The sequence below is a fragment of the Eleginops maclovinus genome, chromosome 4 (genome assembly GCF_036324505.1).
Source record: "Eleginops maclovinus isolate JMC-PN-2008 ecotype Puerto Natales chromosome 4, JC_Emac_rtc_rv5, whole genome shotgun sequence".
In the NCBI taxonomy this organism is placed as follows: Eukaryota; Metazoa; Chordata; class Actinopteri; order Perciformes; family Eleginopidae; genus Eleginops; species Eleginops maclovinus.
The window spans coordinates 17,310,736-17,336,962 of NC_086352.1; the positions used below are offsets into that span (position 1 = coordinate 17,310,736).

A 26,227-nucleotide genomic window follows, 5' to 3' on the forward strand; every position below is an offset into this window, starting at 1 on the left:
CAGTTCTGACAGCAGTTAAGAAAAACACCCACAGGAAGGTAAGCTTGCCAGCACCGACACTAAGGGTGAGCAGTTAATGTCTATCAGAGGTTCAGGAACTCCTATGTGTTTCTTATTGATTTGTGCTAAGACCTTAGAAGAGGAGAATCCATCAAATGTTATCTATGTTCTCCACCATCATCAGTGCTCTTTCAACATGCCATTTTATGCAACAATTATGAGCTTTTTTAAAGGTTTCAAGGTTTTATTTGTCATATGCACAGCAGATACAACGTATATGTTGGCAATGAAAATCTTATGTCGCGGGCTCCTCCAACAACTCAACATACATGGTGCAAATAAGATAAATAAAGTAGTGCAAAAAGAGAGAAGAATATTTACAATATCAACAATAAGATTTGAGGATGTGAAATATATACATATGTGGCATACATTGAAAGTATTTAAATACTTTACACTGTTGAATGAGGAGGTATGGACAGATGCATATATTATGTATAGCAGATGTATATGGCAGATATGTATAATATATAGATATGTGTACTATAAACAGATATGTATGGCAGATGTGTATAATATATATATATATATATGTATGTGTGTACTATAAAAAGATGTGAACACGACATTAAACCAATTTCTCTGTTGGGATAGTGTGCCAGAAAATGCATTTTGCAATTTTTTCAAAGCCATCTGAATTAATCATAAACATACATGCGAGTAGCAACTAGAACCAACATTATACAGGAATTATTCTTTCTGAATTTGTTTGTGTCATGCTGTAGGCCCAACTCATTTTTTGCCAGATGGCAGACATTTGATGGTGCGTTGATTCTCTTTGATGGCAGGACATAAAGCTCTGTTCTAAAAGCATGCATCTGTGTGATATCACAAAATCCTCTGCCTCAGATACAATCTGCGTGCACATCTGGTCATAATCACATTTTAAACATTGGTTATGCAATAATCTGCCTTTAATGTCTGTGTCCTACTGGCAGAGTCTTCTATTGAATAGACAACTGAGCTGCCACAGAGATAAAGAGATTTGTTGGCGACTAGCAGGTATGCAAACTGTTTAAAACGGTGATAACAAAAAGAAACACACCAACAGCTGCACCAGTATTTTGGAACAGTTGAACCTCCCTTTGTGAGGATTTTGTTAAAACTTATGTAGTGACCCATTTCTCACAAATTGTCCTTTAACACCTTGTAACAGTGTGGACAGTGTGTTCTTTGGTAGTTTTCATTGCAATGAGTCCTTTTATTTGAAGTACGTAAATTGATCAACTGATGTACAGTAGCAGTTATTACATAATCACAAAACTGCACAGCACATCACCTGAAAAAACTACATTTTTTGGGACTTCACATTTGTGTGAAAAAGGAAATTGATAGTAGATTTCTATGGGAAAACTAAGAGAATTTGATCATTATGTCACCTCAATTTCAAGTTAAGTCACAAGTGTTGACATTTTAAGCGTAATGGGCTTCACTGAACCAATCACTGTTGTACATTTCTGCACAGGAACACAGTGCAAGAGTAATTTTCATTCATTAGGACCATTGAGACCTACCTGCTTTTATAATGGAGGTCTGCTAAATGACCAGAGTGGAGGGTAACTGGTTGTACCACAGACATGTATTATATCTTGCATTAATGAGTCATTCTGGGCAGGAAAGTGACCGTGCCAGTCTGAAAGCATGTCACCCGGCCAACTGGCTTTGCATCTGTTAAATTCATTTTAGTTCACCGTGATCCTGTTCATTACTCTTGAATTTGAATTGAAGGCAAAAAAAGTAGTTTGATTATAAGTGCCTTTAAGGAATGGTGACATATTTGGAGTTGACTGACTAGGAGGTGGTCTACTTTTAGGGTAGGTTTTATTCTGATTCTCTTTACCCAGTACAGGTGCAGCATCCTATTCCTTCTCTATTAAAAACTAATAAGCTTTAAGAGCAACGCTGGACAAATCATTGCAAACCAGGCACTCAAAGGACTCCATTAAAAAGGACAATGTCTATTGTTAACATAAAACCTGCTGGAGGATGAAACAGGGGGAAAGTGATGGCGCAACTCTTAAGTATGGGTACTGTGAGAAACAAAAAGGTTGGTAATCTGCCTCCTTGAAGTATGTGTTAAGTACATTTTAAACTTTTCCAATGTTGAAAAAGTTGACCTGTGAGCCTTGAAGGCAACAGTGAATTTGACGTTATTTAAACATTCCGGTAAGTCATACTTTTGTTGTTGAATTTATTTATGGTTTAAATGTCTCCCATGACATGAAAATAATTCCTTTTGAATTCTGATTCATACGGCGACCAACTAAAAACTTGTTTTGGGTGTATTAAGGAGTATGATCATGCAAACAAACACAAACTGAAACACTATTACAATGTATAAAATAATCAGAATTTCTACTGACTACGCTGCGGGCTCCCCCACTCCTATTCATTTAACCAGTAAGTGGGCCTCACTAGCCCCTCTCTTATCTCTGAATAAAGTGATTCTGGCTGAGCAGTCAAAGTAGAGAGCCAGCAAAGCACCTGGCCTTACACGGCTATCTGATTAGAGGAGGTTGCAGGCCAGGCTGAACCAGACCAGGCCAGGCAGTGGCAGATCTAGAGCAAAATGAACTAAAACAGGCTAATTCTATTGCACCATGGCCTCCCTTAGAGGCTTAGAGCAGCAGGTTCAAATCAGAGCAGTTCTATAACACAGAACAACATTATCAACAAGCAGCGAGGAGTGCAATGGAGAAACTATAGCTTCCCTGGTTCAGAAGAGCTGAGTGGTGTTCTCTGAAGCATGTATTTAATGATTAAGCTTTTATTATCTGCGGTGTCCCCGAGCTCACAAATTGGCGTACGAAAAAATAGACCTGACATATTTTACCTCTGCTGAAAATGGCATGAATGTTGAGAGTGACATAGTTTAGTGAAGACATTAGAGACAGTTCTGCACATGCAAAAATTCTAAAAGGTTTTGGAATATGTTTGTTCTTTTCCTTTTATATGAAAATATGATTTGCAGAATATGCAAACAGGATGGACCATATACTATCCTTATATCCTAACTGTCAGATTACAGTAGCTACATGCAGACTACACTATGGCTAACTCGTTTAGATGAGGCATTGCATGACACATTTTGTTCTCTTTTACGTTAAAGTAATGTTATTCAAGGTTGATATGTTTTAATGTCGACATGCTTGGAAATTCCAATTAAAGGGAGATGAACACAATCAATACTTTACTTGAATATAATCCAATTAACATTTCTTTCCACAAAAAAATAAATAAATAGGAAAATCCAAGGAGAGGATAACTTCAAGGCCTGCAAGTCAGAAAAAGTAGACATTGGGTTTACTGTATAGTTTCACTGGAAAGCACCATGCTAAGTCATGACTTATTGGGTGATTGGCCCATCAGTGTCATTATTTATTTAGAGTAAGGATAACTATAAGGGAAATAAAATCGGAAAAGAGGCAGCTGAAAACAGCAGCCTGTGTAGACAGAAGTGTTTGCTATAAGTGTTTACACCGAGGGGCTGCTTCATGACAGTGTCAGTTCCATTAGCCCATTTTTGTTCTGTTTGGGAAAAATTGTTGACCATTTTAGGGCAAAGTTTACACCCAGTGCATTGTAAGTGCAATACGGGAGACTCTAGGTTTTGAGCAATGCAGTAGTCCCAGCATGCATGTCCTGGGTTTTACTTAAACTATAACCCAACCAAAATGATGTATACCACCACATTATATTTATCATTTGTAAGCTACACATTGGCTTCGCTTGCAGAGAAAATGTAACACAATCGATTGAAGTTGTATATCTTTTTAAATGTATTTGTTGTTTTTGAAGTTGTTTGTTTTTGTTGTTCCATTCTATGAAGGTCAGCACTTGCACAATGCAGGTCAATTTCCAAAATATATTTATTAATTACTATATTTGTATTAAATATGAACAACATTGACATGATAAAAGTGGAGCCTGTTTACCTGCGCTGATATTTTGTTAAAAATCTAGTTTTCTTTTATCTTATTTGTTTCAGTTTGTTTAGACATTCCTATGTATGTGTTTGATATAATTAACACATAGTATCAGTACCAATCAAGGACCAGCTAGTATACTTGCATATAAACACTACCTGTTGCACAGACTGTGGGAAGAATAGAGGTTAATCAAATCTAACCTGAATTGGTGTGCACAGTAACAAAAAAGAAAACGATAATTTACCCCACAGAGATAAATCTATAGTTTATATAAAAATACGCTTGAAGGACTTTAAAATAATAGCCTTATGTAATAAATATGAACTGTAACGATTAAATGGATGTTTAAAGTACTGCTCAACACAGCAGGAATGGTTACTACCAACTTACAAAAAAATGTGTTATATTATAATAAGTTATGAATAAAGTGATATATAATCGGACAAGACCTAGGGGAAAGTTGTCATTGTACTAAAGGGAAACAGTGTCTGTTTCACCTTTAAACTGTTGAAGTAAAAGCTAACAGAGGTGTGTGTGTGTGTGTGTGTTTACAGAGGCCATCTGTCTCTAAAGGGTAGAAAATGCATTTAAACGTGACTGTCTCACATTCATTCTCTTATTCCACGCCGACACATTTATCTATCTAGACTCATTTTCTCCACCTATTTAGCCTATACTGTACCTCTGCACCTGCTCATGTGTGGCCACAGCCTCTTACACAACAGCTGAGTGGCTGTGCATGAATAGTGTTGTTGTACATGGGGCTAGGTGGGTGAAGTATTTGTTTTAGTGTTAACAATTCAGTGGCGTTTTCTTCCACTCCCCATACAGGATTCAGGAATTGTTGAATACAATAACTGCAGTGAACTTTGGGAGAAAAACACCAGGAATTTACAAATCCATAATTTAACAGTAATCATTTGGCTCAGTAGCGTACGAAAAAGCAGTCTCCTCCTCTGACACTTAAGACTTGAGCATGTTTCCGACACACATGATAAATGAATATTTTTAACATGTAGCTTTCAAACACTGTCACTGATGAATTACCACTGTTACATCTGAGCAGCTGGAGTTACATACTGCTGCAATCATCTTTGGGGAAAAAATAGGGATTTCTCATTAAAGACGTCCTAGATACAGCTGCCTTACAATGATTAATAGTTGTATAGGGAACAGCCAATACCCAGGGCCATGCGAGAAAGTGATGCAACTGCTGACACCTGATTTGAGTGGATACTGCTCAGCTGCACCATGAAGTGCTCTCTCAATAGATGACTGAATAAAAAGACACAATAAAAAATACATTGAAATATAATCCTATATAAAAACTGTTTAAATCATACACCTCCCTTTGTTTCTGGGCTGAACGTGCACAGACAGGTGTTAAATGGTGTTGATGGATGTCCTCGGAGGGGAAGTCGTTCGTCTTCATGGATCCTTTTCTTTTGAAGGATTGCTGTCAAAACACAGGTTTCTAATGGATGACTTGTTCAGACAGGACCACAGATGTGTCTTTGACTGGGTTTTCTGTCTTTGAGTTGTTGAACTTGCACTTGTAAATCTGGACAACTCAACCCTTAAATATATATCAGGATCTGTCAACAAGGCTTGTTTGATTGACTTTAAGATTACATATAACACTAAAGTCCATGGCATGATACGTTTTAAAAATATATCACTGTGCACAAATTATTTCAATGTATTTGTATTCTTACAATGATATCCAGCTGGAGGCCACAGTGTGTGACTGCTTATGATTATCACTCAAGTTTGTCCACAACCAGTATGCATGAAAGCCTGCTTTTAAATCTCCCTTCCTCTTTCCTGTTTGTATTTGCCAGATTTGTGAAGTCAGCTGCTGCCTTTAACTCCTGTAGGAAATGTTTATCCCTGAACTGAGCAATAAGGAAGAAACAAAAGGAATGTGATAATAATAAACAATGACAGAAACGATGACACAAATCACACTGTTAGTTTTTCTAAAAATCCACATTAGGTCCTCATTACTCCACAAGATGTACTAAATAACTCTAGGTAGAAGCTACGTTGTAGATTGAGATTTAAAAATAAAAAATAAAAATAGTTTTATAGATTTGATAGATTATTGGGTAGTATAGGTATAGCTTAAGGTTATTGGAAATATTCGCACCTTTACCAGCCACAAAATTAAAGTGTTTTCAACAATTAGAAATTAAAAATGTCCACAAATCTAGTAATTTAGCCTTATATATGATACTTAAATTGGCATTTGGAAAGGCTTCTTTCATATTTGTACTTTAAGTAGGCAATTTTCTGATGCTAATTATTTTGTGTTCTAACAGACTAACACAGCTACATGTAGCAAGAAAAACATAGTTGTGTAAAGTAACTAATTAGATTTACTGAAGTTCATTATGAGAAACTAGTACTTTACTCGAGTATTTCATATCAATTCAGAGGCAAATCGTGTACTTTTACTCCACTAAATGTATTTAGTTACTTCTCAGATTGAGTTTAATGATGTGCAATATAATAAACACTTGAATAAGACTTTGGTGACACCTGGATTGAAATCATGCTATCCAACAGAAAGTCATTCAAATTAGTTCCACCTTTACCAGCTGCACTAAACACATACTGCATCAGTAATTATACTCAAAACATATAATATATGATTGAGAAATGGGCAAATCTGCGTAATAGTTAATTTTTTTGCTACTAATATATTTTGATGGTACTACTATACTTTTACTGAAGTAACATTTTGATTAAAGGACTTTGAAATTGTAACGGAGTATTCCTACTCTCTGTTACTTCTACTTTAACCAAAGTTTAATTGAATCCTTCTCCCACACCTGCCTGAGAGGGACTTTGTTCTGTATTGTTAACCTGTAGAAGGATCGATACTGTTACAAGTGGGCTGTGGAGCTGTAAAATCTGAGCTTGGTGGTGCCCCTGAAGGCGTCATTCCCCGGGATGTTTAGTACCCTCCCTGTCCCTGTGCTGCTGCCCGCTGCCCCGGCTGCTGCTGCTCGGCTGCTGGGCTCAGGATGACGCCACCTCTCGCTCCGCCCCGCCAGCGCAAACTCGTTCTTTGCGTTCATTTCATTCCTCTTCTCATTCCGAGCATTCTTCGCATCTCTGTCAGTGCGCGATTCACTTACACCTTCCTGGCTGGCCCAGAAACACTAGAATAACTTGACATAGTATTAAAAAATACCCCGTAATATCCCATTTACTCAAAAGAAGGGACAATTTTATATGAGATATCAATAACGAGGTAAGTTTCAATGGTAGTTGCAGGTATCCAAACTGGTTGTAGACTTCTGTGTGTGGGGTTTTTAGTTGACGTCTTTGTAAATATAGGACAATTTATTTAAAAATGTCGGATTACTTAGGTATTTACTATGTATCCCATGGCGTGGAGGCTGTCTTATTCCATCGATGAGAGACATGGCCAATTCTGGTCGATGTTTGCAACAGGGTGCTGCTCACTTTGAACACTGTTGTAGCCCGTGGCTTTGACATAGCAGCGAAAATCTTTGACATTTTTGACATTTTTGTAAAGAAGCCCGGTCATACGCCCCTTCTAAAAGCCTCAGAGGCCGTTTTTCTTGTGTCAGATCCCCAGAAAGTCCCGGCGGGTTTCGGGATGAACTAAAAAAAAACATACCGCACGAATAACGATTTTTTTTTGACAAGATGACGGTTGAAAACGTTGCTGTTTTCCTCTCCGTAGTTACTTGGAGATTTCACCGGAGGATTTTCGGACCACCTCGAAGAGGAAAAACACGGCGGAGAGAGACTTGTTGCTTCAACACGTTTTGACGGTGGTTATTAAAACCGTCATCGAAGTTTTGTGTAAGTAACGTTGCATGTTTTCATGTCTGTTTGTTACTTCTTTTAGCAGTGTGTGTGTTCCATGTTGTTCCTGCAACCAAGTGAACCGGTGGGAAAGGGTAGCTTAAAGCCCTTTTTGTTGTTCGGTGGATTAAAGCTTCTTTGGGTCACTCCTTGTACAATTTATGCAAAAGAAATGCCAGAAAATTGTGCAAATGGTGTTTGATAGATTTGTTTCGTTACTTTGGTGGTTTGAATTCTATTAACTAGCCTGTTTAAACTATAGTCTTTTGTTATAGTCCAGGAGGAACATTTGCATCAGTTTGAGTTGATTATTTGAGCTTTCCTTCATTGTTTTCATTTTCCTTCCTCTACTTTGGGAAATGCCTGCTCAGCTAAAACTGAACTCCCCTCCAACTGTAGGCCAGCTGTGTGTGTGTGTGTGTGTGTGTGTGTGTGTGTGTGTGTGTGTGTGTGTGTGTGTGTGTGTGTGTGTGTGTGTGTGTGTGTGTGTGTGTGTGTGTGTGTGTGTGTGTGTGTTAGACAAAAGTTTTACTCCTTACAATGATTTCATCTTTTCAACTTTTTTTGTGGACTGAGGAAATTACACAGGCTATCATGTACTGTAAAGAAGAACATGAGAATAAGGCACCGTTTTTTCGTAAGCAACAACAAAATTAGCTTTAAAACTGGGACTACACCCTATTGCACTAAACCCTGAAGGATCTCCTCTTTGGGCTAAAGGGCTAGAACTAGACACTTTGCTTAATATTTGCAGCTTTACATTGTCATATTTGATTTGCTTTAAACAAACAGCCCCGGCTGGTCATCAGGTCACAGTGTACACAGCTCAGATATGCTGCTGTGATTGAATCAGGATGTCTTTGTACTGTATTCATTTGAATGGGAATTTTAAAATCACCTAATTTATCCTCCTGTGAGCTCTCCAGTTGTGCTCTTTAAGTATCCCAGTAGGCTATCTGTTTAGTCAGACTTTGAAACTTACTTTTTAAAACTTTGCAAGAACAAGTAATGGGTTATAAAAGACCTTCACAAGCTTGAACACAACACCCCAGTTCTATACTTGTTCTACTACTACTACAAACAGTTTGGTCTGAAACACCAACAGCCTCCAATCCATAGTGGTTGTTGGCAAGTGCACAGGTTTCCTACTTTTATAACAGAAAACATGCACTTGTACAGTAACCTACTGTCAAACACGTTATGTGTCGTATGAGACAAATGGATATGTTTACAAGACATTTGATTAAATTTAAATGAAAGGGCCCTTGTGATTTCCAGAAAACAGTCTGAAAGCAGTTAGACCTCACCCCACACATGCACAGTAAGTGTAAATCTGCTTGCTTGAAAAAAATAATAAAGGTTGAAATAGTTTCTTTGTTTTCTGCTTATGCAATCATTGGACCTGTTGGATGGAAATCTGCAAAACATTTATGCAAGAATAGGGTATTGTCCTTGTTTGACTGAATAAGACTTTTTCCTGAAACCAGTTGCTACACACCCTCTGCTTTATAGGATACACAGGCGATGTGTAACTTGAACAAATTGCTCGTTCAGGTTTTCAGTCTTGTTTAGATTTAAGGATCGGAGTGAGACATTTCTTCAGTCGACCATACTGTTGAGGCTTCAAAACATAGCAAAATCTTGCCAGGAAACATGGGGAATATACATTTTTTGCTTTTGATAATCTTGTGAGCCTGGCATTAGCTCTACATGCATTTGTCGCCTTACCAGAGTTATTCAAAGCTCTCAACATGTTTGTGCAATGATTTATCTTTTAGTGCATTCTTTACATACATTATTGACAGCATATGCCAATTTTACTTTGGACAATTAGAGATATACTGAAACATATGTAAGTTTGGAACGTATAACCACGGTTAACTGACAATAAAACATTGATACTACAGTGACGCTCAAATCACAAAATCACACCAAAGAAAGAATTCACACTGTTCATTTAGCTCCTAAAATGATCGTCATTATCTTACATTTTAGAATGACAACAAATGGTTCCTGACTGTTTAATTACAGAACATTAGATACAGCGTGTGAGAGAGAGGTTTAACTGACTGCTGCAGAGAGGTGCCGTACTCCGTGCAACAGGTGCTTTAGAGCAGAGATGTATTAATTTTCTCAGCATGGCATCTCATTTAAAATGAGCATTTCAATTCAACAATTAATCATTTTAGATTCATTATATTTGAGTCTTACTGATGCACACAGTGTTACAGCTACAATTAAATCTACATTTTATACCAAATCCCTAAATTCTTAAAGACACTTGTGTTAGATGACACCTTTATTACTTTGTTGTCATTTCTGGTTTGTAGGTTACTTGCACCTGTCGGTAGTTATGTTCTTAACATGATGTTTTCAAGTCTCAAATTATATTGTAACTGTCAACTGTTTAAAGCTACCGTAGTTAGTTCTCAGGGTTTTACAGTCATAACTTACTGTACATGTAGGAACAGGATATTGATATTAGAAATCAAAGTTTCAACTGACTGAAAATGCAAATACATGTTAGATGGCACATTTTCTATTTGGAGTAAAAGGTGTAATTCCTCTTGGGAATGTGAACACATCATGTTTTAATTTGAATTATAACACACAACATATTTTATGTTTTCAAAATTTTAGCCTACAGAAAGGATGTGTGATCTGTAATTGAATCTGAACACAGTGTCATTTTTAATTGATTGTTTAATTACACATGACGTGTGGCTGGAGTAGAATCGATCACATCAAAACATCAGGGTTCTCCACTGTCAAAGCACGCTTCAAAAAGAGGACACTCCTGCAGGCTTCCAGACTGTGTGTGCCCTGAGGTAAACCCTGGTCTAGAAAGGGAATTTTAGAGTATGCGCTGCTGCTCAGCAGTTTGAGCAGGGCCCACTGAGGCCGATGGAGAGTGCCACCAAAAAGGAAAAGCTGGCTCAAAGCCACTGACGTCATCTGAGTAAATCCGCTCCAGTACTGCAGCCATAAAATGACTGCCAGCTACCGAATGCACTTTGGCCCTGTCAAACACCTTAGTGAGAGCAACATAGTTTTTTTTCCTCCTAGTGCACACTTATAGAAGACAGGGTTTTTTAAAGTCAACCTCTATTATGCTCAAGTTATAGCAGATGCTGCCTATTCATTCAACTCATGTTTCTAATTTTACATAAAGCACCAAAGGATTGAACTGCCCCAACCTTTGAAGGCTTGCCACTTTAATATATTAGAGCCTTATAAGTTTAACCATATGGCACAGCATACCGTCTCAACCACTCATAATTTATGTTTAGTTCCTAAGAAGTTATTAAGTAGCTGAGATATTGACTTTCCTACCTATTATTATTTGGAAAACAAAACAAACACATGAGCTGCTCCATGATCACACACGGAGGAAAAGCTATATGAACTCCATGAATCATTCAATGAGTCAGTTTCTGAAACCACTATAAACATTTTAAGTTCTTAACCACAATGAAAGCAGGAAATCTCGGCTTCAACAACTTCCTTTCTCAGTGCTTGCCATAGTAGCGGTAGGGGTGTTCAGCTTTCCACAAGTAAAAGGAAACCAATGGAACAAAGGCACACAGTCACTTCATTTACTGAAAGTGTGTGTAATTTGTGGCTTGTATTCAAATGTGGGTTATTCAGTCTCTCTGGCACCGTATTCCCAGTCGTTGCTTGTACTAAATTTCCACAAGACCTTTCATCAATGGTCGCTCTATTGTTATCATGGCTGACACAGATCAGGCAGGCTCTCTCTCTGCCCTGAAGGTGCCCTGGATTCAGTGGAGGCACAGATAGACTGGAGAGGAAGCTCCCCACATTAATATGCAGGCTGGGCCCAGTAAATTAGTTTGCAATCAGAGCCGGGACACAGCAATGGAGAGCTGTATTGTCCAAACTTTTTTTTACTCTGTATCGTCTATTTAGTAGAGGGTAAAAGGGTCCTTTTTTAGCAGCTTATTTGTTCGAATGACAAGTAAGTTGCAGATGTTCTATATCTATAAATAGAAGAAAAAACGAAGGTGCGTCACTCCGTCTCATAGTTTCTGACTTCTTGTCTGTGTATTTTTTCTTACTTGTTATCTGAACATTTTTCAACCAGTTTTGGATTCCTGATAGATGATTATTCAAGAAAACATAACATGTTGTTCAGTATTGGCTCAACTGAAGACCACACATAGTGTCTTATAATCCATCACTTCATAACTACCTGCTTTGTGTATCAGCCTTGGATATTTATTTGTTTCAATGAACATCATACCTTACAATGGCTTGTGATTTTTGAGATCATTTCAACACATGCCAGGTATTATAAAATGGCACATGGCCAAAAAGGTAACAGCCATAATTAAATTGCATTTTCACAACGAATTTGGTAAAGCATCAATTATACCTCAAAAATATTTGTGTGTAAACCCTTAAAAAATCACAGTCTTCCCCAAAATAGTCACATTATACAAAGGCCTAATTGGCTGATTGTAAGAAAAAAAGAATGAATGATGCTGTCAATTTCAGGTGTCTGCGCAGCGCTTCTTAAGAGGCTGATGAGTAGAGAAAAAGGAAGAGATTGATGCGTTGAGACAGGAAAGAAAGAAGTATATAAGAGGGATAAATGATGGCTAGCGAAAAATAAAAAAGAAGAGGGAAAGAGATGAAAGTCGGCGTGAATTGGCAGAGCAAAAATGCAAATGGTGGCCTTCATGCTCATCACTGTGATTTGTTTTTTCATGCCCCTCCGCACGCGTCCTGAATGAGACAGCGGCCAGCTCTCGGCCTGCTCTGCTCTCATAACTGTCAGGAGATCCTTTATCTGACGGACCTTTATTTACAGCTTTAATTTCCTGAGCTTTATGTGTTCCGCTCGCACTCCACACCACAGTGACATGGGCGTACGCCGCCTGGAATGCACTGCACATTTTTGATAGGCAAATGTCTTCTGAGCTTTTATTACATTTATGGTAAATTGCATTTTGTAATATTTTTGTATAACTGGCAGGACAGCGTTGTTTATTCAGAGAGAAAATTGTTTGTATCTTAGATTTTCTTTCCTTCTGCTGTTCAGAAGACCTTTAACAGACATGTCTGATGTTGTCCCGGTCATGTTGTTGCTACCTGTTTCTCAGTCTGAGGCAGGTAGAGAGGGCTGCTTTGACAGAACCTGTAAATCAATCCTATTCTCTGGCAAACAAAGATTGATCCCACAGTGGCCTGATGGTTGCTGGGTGGTGGGATCCAGGCCTCACATTTGAGTGGGATGATATCAGACAGATTCACGGCATCTCAGCCTGCAGGTTCAAAGAGGCATGAAATAAACACAAGGCCACTGCCAATAACAGAGGCGGCATAAGTAAGCTTTCTAGCCCCTTCAGTGGACCTGCGGAAATTGGTATTGAAAACCTTGTTTATTCATTCATCTGTACCAAACCTGTAGATTTATTCATGAAACCAAAGAAAGATCCAATACATAATCAATAGTTTTGTCCTGACATTCATATGTATTTTCCTTAATTAATATGCAGTAGTGTGTGATCCTAAATGTTTTTTTTCTTTTTCTGATGAATAACCAAGATTAATATTCACCTGTTTTGTTGATTTTGATGTATTTCAAGCAGTGGCTGCATGTCTGAACTTAGCCTTGTTTGGTAAGGGTATTCAAATTAATTTAATTCCAAAGGTATTTCCATAGATCTTTTTAATAATTTTATTTTTGCCCTGAAACCGCATCTCTCAAGGTCCTCAAAGACCTGCTGTCAAAGACTTCATTCCACAAACCACAGGCTTTCACCGAGGTAATTAATTTGTTTTAATGACGGAAAGTAAATGGAATTTCAGTCATTGTAAATGTTCATAGTCGGTCACGTGCTGCTGAAAACTGAATATCTTCAACATTGTTGCTATAATTATGCAAAGGCCAGGATATGTCTTAACAACAAGCTGGAAATGTTGAGTTTGGAAATCACATGGTAATTATTGTTTTACACACTGTGGCCTTAACTACTGTGGGCCATTATGGGGTGCACAAAAGTCATTCACAGAATCATTATTGCACCCTCTGAGATAACGGCACAAAAGAACTCCACATGGAAAATTACATTTGAGACCTCTCATCTGCTATTTCATTACCTTGCTCTGTCTGATGGTTGAAATGGGTTCCCTTAATTTAAGGAGCTGGATTCCAGCTTGGTGAGTGGTTTATGTAATCTCACGGTAAGTGTAATTTCCCATAATGCCAGGTCACAGCTACTACTGTGCTTAGCTACCACATACACGTATTGCATTGCAGGCCATCTCCACCCCACATCTCAAAAATAAGACCATTTCTATGGTGAACACCCTGCAAAGACAGAAGTATGCAATTATCTGTAAGCCACTAGTGTTTCTATGGGTGACATTCATACCTTCTTTTGACAGAAATAATTAGTCCAGGGATTTTCAGGCTCTAAGAGACCGTCTTCATTGACGACACAGCCATGTTATCCACAAGTTGCACTCAGCACAAGCATCCGATCCATGTCACACAAATCTATTTAGGCTGGGGATAACCTGTTCGTCCCATATTGTTTCATCGTAGGTATCAATGTTTATACAAATTATTTTAGTTTGCACATTCTCCAAAAATCAGTTATCGCTGCCACCAAGCTGAAGATTAATTCAGTTGTTTTCTCATTTTTTTTACAAATACGAGCTTGCAAATGTATTTTTATTGATATAAATTCCATTAAATCTGTCCAGGTGGATAAGAGCATATCCAGCCAAACAGTAGCCTAGGTGAAAGGTCATGTGGGACACACAACTGGGAGGTTTTTGGCCAAGATGTACAGTTTTATACCCTCTATGTGGCTTGTAGATAAAAATTGTGGTACCTCATTTTTGAATGAAACTACCCATTTCTTCAAAGCTGAAATCCCCTGGGATTTAAGGGATAGCAGTGATATCAGGTGTTGTTGAACCAATGCCCCCACCATGTCAGATTATTAATATACATTGGAAAATGACATGTCCTTGAATAGACTGAATATAGGATGAAAGTTGAATGTCAGTGTTTCCAGTGTTCTCGGGTTTGTTGGGTTATTTCTGCTGGTTTACTTGTTTCATACTGAGGACACATCTAGAGGAACACAATTTATAAGGGAATCTTTGTAGAAGAGTTGTATTCATGTGAATGTGCATTGAGTGATACAGCCATTTAAGGATTTCCAACTTTTTTTTATCCCCTCTCTAGATGCTTGCTAAAACAGATTTTTTTTTGCGTGGATTATATTGAGGCATCGCATAGCCTTAATAGCTTTATCCTTTATTGAAAGGAAAGTAGATGGTTGATTTTAATAGTTTGTCAACATATAAAAGCAGTTCAACTACAATATTTGTTTCTCCTTGGGTTGTTTTGGTAATAGTGTGGGCACGAGTTTTGTGTTAAAGAATATTTAAGTAGACTAGACATTAAAAAGCCTAATGGAAACATACTGGTAAAAACTCCTGGTATTTTGAAAAGTACATGAGCTTTTACAAATACCAATGTGATTCAATGTTTGGTCTCAATGGGGAAAGAAGCAAACATTTTTCTCAGAACCTTGCTGTATGTCGTCTGGAAGTGATTAGGAGCACAGTTCATCATTTGGTTGTGATGAGAGGAGCATATCTACAAAGAGTCCCAGCCTGTTAGTGGTTGAAATGGGAATTTTTTCCCCCTCCCTCATCAGTTTGTGAGTTGGTTCTGCTGTGTCAGCAGTCGGCACACAAAAACGGAATTCAGTAAAAGCTCTCTCCGCTCTCGGGGAGTTTTTTTTTCTTTTCCCCAACAGCTTGCTCCCATCCCCCTTTCCCCCTCATGAACTGACATGCTGGAAGAAACATATGCTACTATTCCCACTTCCTGACAGCTTGTGCTGCTTGAATAGGATCTTTCTCAGGGAGGAAGCAGTTGTCTGGAAAGAAGGGAGCGATAAAGTAAAGAGTGAAACCTCAGTGAGGTTTCAGTGAAGGAACTAAAACATAAAAGCATTTTAGATCATGAATTCAAGCCGTAACAGTTTAACAGTTGACACAAACTCAGAGATTTCTTGAAACTGTAAGCCCAATCTGTTTCTGTGTTTGTCTTGATCTAGTTTTTAGGTTTGCAGTCGCCATGTTACTGAATATAAGAATGTAAGCAAAAATGAGAACTCAAAACATTACACACTGTCACCGTTTTTTTCAGGCACAATACTGTCATGCACCGAGAGACTTTTAAAAGAGTTCACAGCCTAAAATACAATCACGTTACCATTCTGTATATTTGAAAAAATTCAGGTGAAGCATCAAAAACGGGAGGAGCAGTCACAGTTTAGACAGCTGCATTGGACAATTAGAAAACACAGCCTGAGCGAGTGTAGTGTGTACAGCCTGCCTTAAGTTTACTCATTGACGTCTTATCCACTTGTTGCTTTGCCGCTTCCCTCTGCAAACTTGCCTCTCAGATGGTGTGCCTTCATTGTATTCTTTCATGTTTTTCTTTTAAGTCGCTGTGCCTTGGAGCAAGCCTTTCAAACATGCCATCCTCTGCATGCGTGATTTATTTACCCATATTTAAGACAGTTTTGTCTGACATGCTCGGAGAAAACATTACAATTTTATAGTATGATTATAGCACTTATTCCTTCATAACGTCACATTTATAGTCATCCATTTGGCTACAAGAGTCCGTTTCATGTAGATGTTGTGATTTGTCCATGCCGACTTAAAAAATAGTAATAATAATAACAACAATAATAATAATAATGATAATAATCATCAATCAATTCATTTTATTTATTTATAAATCAAAATTGTTATTTTTATTAATACTATTGATTATGGACAATACTACTTAAATGTATTATCATGTCCATTTGTTTTCATACCTAGTAACTATATACATTACACTGTGCATATCTGCTGTGTGCGTTATTAGGCTTTTTTCCCCCAAAATTTTAAACAGTCCAACTTTGCCATACAAGTTGTAAGTATAAACTCAACCTTTATAAGATAAATGAACAATGTTTTTTACTGCGCACTCAATGCAGAATCCATTCTGATGTTTCTTTCTTATGTAATTTTACCGCAGCAGTAAACTCGGCCCTGGGTCTGCTAAGGCCAACATGTGCAGAATGCTCTCCATTCATGAAGGCCACACAGTTTATACTGACCGCAACACTGCTGAATCTCATTTTACCACACACATGCCTCGCTGGTGCCCAGCATTCATGAATCTGTAGTGAGTAATTCCCCATAAAATATGGGATAGTCTGCTGTTTTATGTTCCTGGACACTGGGTAATGTTACAGTACTGCAGATGCTGTCACCCAGGAGCATGTTGGTCTTGTCAGTAGCTGCTGGTGAGAGGAGACTTTCTCCAGCTGTCTGAGCAGCTTGGTAAGATGCACAAGGGGGGGCGGGTTCTTGGATTGAGCCACAGTCTGTGAAAGGCAGTTTTTTTTGGGATGCGTTCAGCCCCCAGCCTTTAAGAAAATAAATAATAATCCTATAGCCTCTGTGTGTCATGAGTCTTGACTTCTATATGGCGTGTGGTATGACTGTAGCTGGATAGTGGCTTCAGTCACAATGCTTGTTTTTCCTGGTTTTACTACTTTATTCTTCCTAGACATTGTCTGAATATAAATGTGTTTGAAGAAATATTATTATTCTAACAATCACAGATACTGTTGAACCCTGGCCTCTAAATTTCCCCATCAAGATTTTACCTTATTCATTCATTATTACTCACAAGAATAGGGTGATAGTTTGGATGGGGCACTCCATCACTATAGAAATGATGGAGTTTTTCAGGCATGGGGTGCATTTCTCTGATTTGTAAGATCTAAACACATTTTCAAATGTAACAATTTACTGTCATTCAAAATAACACAAGCCACAAGTCCATGAATGAAAAGGATCAATCGTATAAATTATAACATTCATTGCAAATAATGTCAACAACATTCTTGGCAATGTTCAAGATTGTTTGGCTGCTTTTGCTCCACATTGTGCTCTCAACTAACAGTGTGTACTGTGTCACTTTTTTTTTTTCATTTGTTAGCAGATGTCCACTGTTGTGTTGTAGAGACTGACCGCTTGGTTGTGCTTGTTTATTTCGGAATTCCAGGTCTCTCCCTAGTTTGCTCCAGGCTTTAGCTTGGAGAGCCCAACCGCCACCATTGATCCCAGCAGCTGGAGCGGCAGCGAGAGCCCTGCCGAGGACATGGAGAGGATGAGCGACTCGGCAGACAAGCCCATGGACAACGATGCTGAGGGGGTGTGGAGCCCTGATATTGAACAGAGCTTCCAGGAGGCCCTGGCTATCTATCCTCCTTGTGGACGAAGGAAGATCATCCTCTCTGATGAAGGAAAGATGTATGGTGAGTACAGAATCGTTTTGGAGTGATACTAGTATATATGCATGTTTTTAAAATAGGTGAAAACTGTGGAAGCTATTAGGAATAGTTTAACACTTTCGGGATGAGTAAGATGAGAGGAGCGATAACACACTATGTTGTGGCCAGCATCTAATTATCTTAGCTTAGTATAAAGTCTGGAAGCACAGGATTACAACTAGTATAAAAGAGTTGTGGTTTTACAGGTGTTTCTGATTGTACTTTTTTTACTAGGCTTTCGTATCATGCTGTATTTCACAAAAAGACCCAAGTGGTATTGAATTTATGTTCTCAATGAAATTGCGCCAATTGAGGTGAATAGACATATTTACTTATTATAGTCCTTTAGAAGAACAATCAATATATGTCTGGGCCAAGTAATGTGATATCGTAAGACTGTCAAATGTGTCTGTGATGTGCTCTGTGATGGTGACCATAGAGCCACTAGTCTGATTTAAAGGAGTGCAAGTTTATAAGTAAAGCAGCATGAACTATTAGTCAGTAGCAGATGGTACTGCGGCTGCCACCAGCTGTGCCCCTTCTCCTCCCTCCGCTTCCCCCATTCCTGGCTGGGTGATGTCATGGAAAGAGGGAATATTTTCTCTCTGCGGTGTTGGACCGTCTCACAGCCAGTCAGTCAGTGTCAAGTGAAAGAAGAAAGCCCCTCAGAGCATTTGCCTGCAGCTGTCATGTGACCCGCTCCGGCCAAACGAAATGTAAATTCTACGAGTTTCAGTGAAACCCCTCAGCTGCCACTACAAAGATGTGGGCTCAGACAACAGGACCCTCCCCACCGTCTCTTCCTCCAATTCCCTCGTCCCCACATAGCGAGGCTGCCAGAGAAGCTGTCCCTCTGCTGTGGATTAAAGCATAACTGTTTTTACTTTCAGTAGTTATAAATGAGCAGTGCTAGATAAGGCCTCGTTGTTACAAATATTGTCAACATCACGCAGATGTTAGAATAGGGCTTGGCAAAATATATTATATCAATATTGTGATTACAGAACTAGATATAAATGTTGCCTTTTGAATGTTTCCTGTTGAAATGACTTGCCTTTACCCACTGAATCGTTATATCCACATAACTGATGATTAATTATCAGAAATCTCCCTTTGTTTGTGAAAGCAGAAATAGTGCATACTATATCAACAATATCAAACCATACAATGTTGCAGCAGTATTGAAGTTGAGATATTTGGTCAAAAATGTCATGATATTTTATACTCCTTTATCCGCCAGCCCTGAGTAAAAACTCATCTAGACTCATGCATGTTGATAACCATTTACTGCATTAAATAGCAAAAATAGCTTCTTTTTTAAATCATACAATCAAAACAGGTATATGACCAAATAAAGATTATATTTAATTAGTTTTTTTAATTATAACTGATCTGAGACAACTCACTGAAACATATCTCATGAAGATGGCTTAACGACATAAAAGATATAATAAAAAAAGCACTCATTCAAGTTTCTTCTCTCTCGACAAAGGTTGTTGCGTCAGTTTAAATTCAACAACCCTGTGACAAATGCAAAGAATTGTCTTGTTTTTGTTGAATGTACCTTAAAACGTGCTGAAGAGACAAGGCGAGTTTGTTCCTCACCGATGTTTCTCTGTCTCTGGTTACATATCGTCTCAACAGCAGCAGAGTCATTGGGCTGTCTTTCCCCTGGGCGAACTCATTACTGAGGCACAACTGTTTGACGCAAGACTTCAATGATTGTCTTACATCTTCAAGTGTGCAAACTGAATAAACACAGTCGGGGTTTGATTACAATACTGCTGACTGCCGGTTTTCAGCTGTTGTCTGTGGTTAGACAGAAGGGAAATGTTTTCATGTTGTGGTTTTTTATATAATAAATGCAGACTCATGGTTACAGTCCTCTTTCTTAACATGTCAGAGTTTGGTGACCTTGTTAAAGAAGACGGATTGGTATCGCTCTCATAAACGGGTGTTAGTTGTGGCAAAGGGGCTCGTTGTTCAGCCCTGCAACTGTTGCTACCTCCCAGGGCCAATCCCATAATGACACGAACCGAGACAATCCCCCAGAGCTAGGAAGGCGTCAAGGATGTTTCCTTAAAAAATAAAAAGGAGCTACATTATATTTTGAAAAGACGGTTTTGTTAGATATACAATATAAAATTAGACCAGGAAATACCCATGCATTTTTTCTTATGGTTTTCAGGACATTTATTTCTGATTGCTGTATTTGCTCTAAAGTAAGCAATATCCCATCAATCATTGCCAATAAGGCCTTAGCTGTAGGGAGGGGCCAGCTGTATGGATTACCTTTGTGTTAAAATTAACTCACGGTGTTGTAAATCGTTTGAGGAATGCCTGGAATGTGTCTTGTGTGATTACTCTTTCCCTCTTATCCTAAAACACATTTACAGATTTTGTAAGAAAAATATCTTACAAAAGATCTACTGTTGCCTTACATTTATTTGTTTCTCCAGTCCTTTTTATGGCAAAATAAACAAAGAATCAAAATAGTTTCTTCAATCAAAATGATTTAGTTTTTCTTATGAAACCTGATTGAAAACGTTGGTTGACAAAGTGTAACGTTTCCCTCCTTGTAGCATGTATTGATTAAATGCGTGAGAATACTGGAACAAATCAATATTCAGTATTTAATTGGATTTTTTTTGTTTACGGTATTTGTGTCATAGGAGAAAAAAGGTTAGCAATTCAAATCTCACACCTATCCTGTTCACTATGGGGTGCAGGGGTATAATATGTATTGTTAGGAATAAAGTATGACATTTGGAAAACTAAATTGGAAAAAATAATGAATAAAAACCAAACCATGGCTGCATGCCCTGTGTAAAAACAAAGATGCTTTGTTTGCTGACTGAATGCGATTCCCATTGTGCAGTGCTCCTTGCACTTCTTTGAAATGCCATCATGGATGATAAGTAACCATCAGAGTCGAGCTACAAGCTGCTACATGGGATTGATTTGTCTAAAACCAGCGATCTGTCTTTTAAGAGTGGAAGGGTTCAGCTAATCACGGTGAGGCTGATATGGGGCTGTAATCCAGGTCCATGGGGTTTAAAAGAGCCACGGGCCGACAACACACGTAAACCTCTCATGGCATCTGAGGTGAAAGTTGGCTACAAAGAAACCGGTATTTTGTATTTGAGAGACCCTGGGGATGGCATAGTGTTCCATACACAGAGCTCATCACAAGAGAAGCTGCCCTGAGTGCCCTTAAGCCCTTTGTTATCCTAGGGTAGAGTGCAGTTAATTAGCAACAGTCTCTATAGCAACTGTGTTGCGGTACAAACAATTTCTAATTTCTGCTTCTTAGCTTATTGTGGTTTTTACCTGAAGTGTTTCGGATGTGCTGAGACCAGTGTTGGCTGGTGCTGTGCCCGTTTTCTGAGGCTAATTGTGACTGCAATGGAAGACACAACATCTGCATAGACTGTATCAGTTGGCACTTGCCTTGGCCCCAGAATTTACTAAGGAGAATATTTTAAAAAGTAAAGGGAAATAGAGGCCACTGGCCCCTAGCCAAAGGCCTACAATTCTCCACTTGCATAATTCACCTGCTGTGCTAGGCTGCATTCATTTATCCCAGAAATAGAGTTGATAAATGAAACAACACGCCTCACTCAAATTGTATGTTTATTCATTCAGTTATGTATTTGCACTTGCCCCGCAAGATAAATGACATTGGTGAATTTTTCTCAGTTACTGTTGAAAAAGAAGGTAAGAACTGATTTTTTTATGCCATCTAATGACAAATAAATATGTAAATACATCCTCTACTTGTAGGTTATACCACACCCATGTGTTTTTCTAGTTTTTGCTGCTATGAGGCAAATCCATCACATGTGTTGTCCTTTCAAGTTCATGGTAAAACACATTCACTTTTAATGGGGATTTGAAGGGGACTTGTAATCTTGTGTCGTTATAAATGGTCTGTATTTGGTAATTATTGACAGAAACGGCAACTGTACCATTAAATGCATATTTATCTTGAATAAAAGGAATGTCAAACCACAGAGAGATATCCTCACTGTTGTTATATTCACCTTGAAGGGGGACCATTCGACACTATGGTTCTGTCTTCATGTGGGCTTTTGATGCAAAGATTTTCCTATTACTACTCTGTTGTTTGCTCTGCCATCTCGTCAGTGATCCAGCCTAGACCCCTCCTGTGGGAACTAAGTGGCACTTGGTTTGCAGAGATGCCAAGGATGAGTTAGATATAATGAGCCGACCTGGCTTGCCCCCGATGGCCCAGCACTGTGCTCCTGTGGGACATGTCTCACCGGGCCGAGCATGCTCTGAGACAGAGCGAGCAGACCCGATTCCTCCCTGCTGGGCAGATAATGAGGAATTCTGGGATCAGCTCAGGCTCTCCGAGTCACCTACATTCACGCAGAATAGAGTGTGAGGAACTTCATTGCAGGAGAGGCATCACACACCTCCAGAATAATCCCTCATTTGTTCCCCTGCCATTGTCTGTGTAAGACTACCGTGTTTTCACACACATGGTAGTGAAAAAAGTCCAATTATTTGATGTCTTCCTCAAAGGAGTAACTGTCCTAAGTGTAAATAGTATTGATGAAGAAGGGTGGAAGTCATTTTGAATTAGTATTGCTTTAAGACAAAATGGTTATGTATTCATTGTGGGTCGCTATGGAGATGGGTTTTTTTAACCTGACACAGTGACATGGAATCGAACATGCGTCTCTGGTTGATGCGAATGGGTCAACAAGCACAAATCGACCTGGTTTTTTGAGTCTTCTCCTACACATAGTGTCTGTCTGACACTCTACTCGGTGTCTCTATTACATAAAGTAATTTTGGTCGATGTGATTTATGTAAATAAGTTGTTAATGAGAAGAGACGGAGACAAAGAGCAAGAGAGTATGTGAGAGATGAACACAACCTCCATTCAGTTTGAACTGCTTTATGTAATTCTGCAGCAACACGTAATGAAACTAAAGGCTCAAACTCCCAGAGAATAACCAGTGACATTGGTCTCGTATGAGTAGTTAACATCATTTGAAAGCTTACAATAGAGAGCTTTGTGCTCGAAATATGAACGGTGTATCAGTTTGTCTTCCTGTGTCTTTAGTGGTGTGAAACTCTTTAATTTGGACTGATGCATTATTCAGGGATCTGAGGCATACAAAACTGCTGACCTGTGTAATTCAAATATTTGATATTTTTCTGTGATCTTTTAAGTTAAAAAAACATGTGTTGCTGGCAGTCCTGCTGCACCCATTGTTTTGCACTGCAGATGATTTCCACACATGGGTCTAAAATACCCAGTGGACGCCAGTCAGAATTTTTGGTCAACAACAGACAAAAACACCAAGGCAATTAATGATTTCAGATCTAATTTATTTAACCGTCCATTTTTGATTCCCTACTATCTTTAGCTTGTGACCCATGTGTGTTTCTGTAGCTCTGAAAACGTTCAATTAATGAGACTAAAGCCCCGAAATGGATCTACATTTAGAAGCTCCCCTGTTGCTGAGCAGCAGAATTGATTTTGAAGTGCATATTATTTGATTTTGGTCTGTTCAGTGGTAGCAGATTTCAGCTCTAACTCATGTCCATGTTTTGGTGACCAAGCATAACATGTTGTGGCTCGTGTGAGATCCTGCCCGCAGCCTCATGTTGTCGTGTTCATGCCTCACAGAGCTGCTTTCCATGAACAGCAGTAGTCAGGGAGGGGCTCAATGTGTAAGCAGTGCTGCTGACACTGACCAGACCTATGACATTTCACTTGAAAACAATTTAATGGTACACAATACATCAATTTCTGAGGCTAAAATTATTTATTTAGCTTGTACAATGGATCCGCTATACATGATCTTATCATATGGAGAATTGCACTGAAACATTATCTATTATGTCAAGTGTTCAGACTTAGAGTTCACACAGCATCGCAGATCATCCTAAAAAGGTGGCTGAATGAAAAAGGGTTGCTATGACTAACATTATTTATTGCATGTATGGATTTCCAAATGTTCCTTGTTGGAAATAAGTCAGTCTTAGTGTTCAGTGTGTCTGTGTTGTTGAGTTTCTGACCGTCTGTGTAGAGGTGTTTGTTCTGAATGGTTGGAGGCCGTGGCTCTCTGCCTGCCTGCTTAATTCAGGAGCACACGGGGTGTGTCCCTGCTCTGAGGTCTGTGTGAGGCCCTCTGAGGCAGGCGTCTGGTTTCAGGTTGCACGTTCCCAATTGGCTGCTTTTGTTTGACTAAAACACAGTGAGACTCCAGGCTTCTTAAAGATGCAGTGTCACTTTCGTGCTCTCTTCAAGAAATCATCAGTTTGGTGCTGATTACATCATATTCCATTCATGAAACACTTTTATTCTGATGAGATCATCTCATACTGATGGGACCATTTTGTGTAATCAACATATGAATGGAATCTGAATGCCGGTGTGATTCTCTCATCCAGAGCACAGGGACTACACTCCACCGTTAACAGACAGTCATCTCTTTCTCTGTTGTTTTTGGAGTAGAGAAAGGTCTCTCAACACTGTACATCCTCCCTGGAAACAAAGGAGGACTGTTACCATGGACATAAAATGATCATACTCAATGCTGTGTTATGGACTGATCCCAATATAATATATGACCAATCATATTATTATCCTTGTAATGTAATAGTTGGTTTTGTCGTGACTATCAGGGGCCTTGCCTCTTCCCAAACTTGGTTTGAATTTCACCTTTCAGTCCACAGAACTTGTTTTGTGCCCTGAATACAAAAATAAACTGATGCAGAATAGAACATCATGACCACAACGTTTGAGTTTTTATTTATCCATGTTGGTCACAGCCAACATGTCTTCCTTTCTGCTCAGATGCTGAATTGATCCTGAGAGATTGAAAATATTGATTTGACTCTGTGTCTTACTTTGTTGTTGAGAAGGGGGGCAGTGCACCTTCCTGACTGTTAGTGCCATGTTCACACATCGGGACTCGCCACACAGCCAGTTCCTCTGAGACTCATAATTACAGCCGTCCTTTCAGATTAGTCCAGCAGCCTGTCCAACTGTGGCTTCGCTCTCTGATCGTTTATTTCATCCCTTTCCCTCTCCTGAGAGGCACACCTCAACACAATGGCCGGGCCAGCCTCTACAATAATGTATGTGATGATAAACACAGTGGCTCCTAATTGATAGAGTGATTCAGACAAGGGCTGCCTGTGCAAATTGGTCCCCTGTGAGTATACTGTACAGAGTTGGGACTAGTGTGTTTCAGCTCTGGCCTCGTTTGAGAGGAGCTGGGAGAGAGGAAATAGGAAAGGCTGGTCCTGCTGAGTGATAAAGAGGCTCTCTTTGCCTCCTCAGCCCCGTCTGAAAACAGGCACAGTTCAGCAGAGGTTGGCTGTTGTAATCCTCTCTGTGTCTCCAGGAAGGCTCAGGTCAGCGACCTGCTGCTTTGTGATGTCTTGTAAGATTTTGAGAGAACACCTCACCTTTGATCCCCCACTGTTCAACCGACACATTAGCTCAACTGCTCCTGACCCAGCCCCTGCAATAAAGCCTTTTATCCAGCTCAATAAGGTCATTTGAAGTTAAGTATTGATTTCTTTTGGTGTCCAGAGAAAAAATGGATTTTTAAAGAGCTGTTAATTACAGTTGTACAGTGCATTATGTAGAGATCTTAAATGTACTGGGGCTGTTTGTTTGAACCCACAGTGATACTTATTAAATGTATGGCCAAGATTGTAAAATGTCTTTAAAAAGAAATGCATGAAAGAAATGTAAATATTTCCATCATATATTTCACATTGTTTGGTTTGACTGGCTTTTTAAGTGACCTCATCTTGTTACGCCCTCTTCTTCTGTAGTGGTTTAATAGCCCCCAACTGGAGAAGGTGTGTCACAAACTGTTATCTCAATTTGCCGACTGGGGCAAGTGAAGAACAACATTAACCTTGAGCCCCTAACAGTAGTGGATGTGAATTTGAATGGGATGCATTAAGATGCATTTTATTTAGCTGTTTTACTGACAATCTTTCAAA

General features: G+C 39.0%; 1 protein-coding gene across 7 annotated transcripts in view; it reads left to right on the forward strand.

Moving 5' to 3' along the window:
- Window positions 1–7,080: 7,080 nt before the first annotated feature.
- The window catches only part of tead1b (TEA domain family member 1b), a 40,638-nt gene continuing 21,491 nt past the window's right edge, over window positions 7,081–26,227 (forward strand). For 6 of the 7 annotated variants that reach the window (XM_063881340.1, XM_063881341.1, XM_063881342.1 and 3 more), the window contains exons 1-3: window positions 7,081–7,248; window positions 7,708–7,829; window positions 17,956–18,208. In XM_063881340.1, the coding sequence (XP_063737410.1) occupies window positions 18,052–18,208 (157 nt within the window). In that variant the 5' untranslated portion in view covers window positions 7,081–7,248; window positions 7,708–7,829; window positions 17,956–18,051. Of the gene's footprint in view, window positions 7,249–7,707; window positions 7,830–17,955; window positions 18,209–26,227 lie in introns of those variants that run through there. The other variant, XM_063881347.1, reaches the window with a different exon arrangement.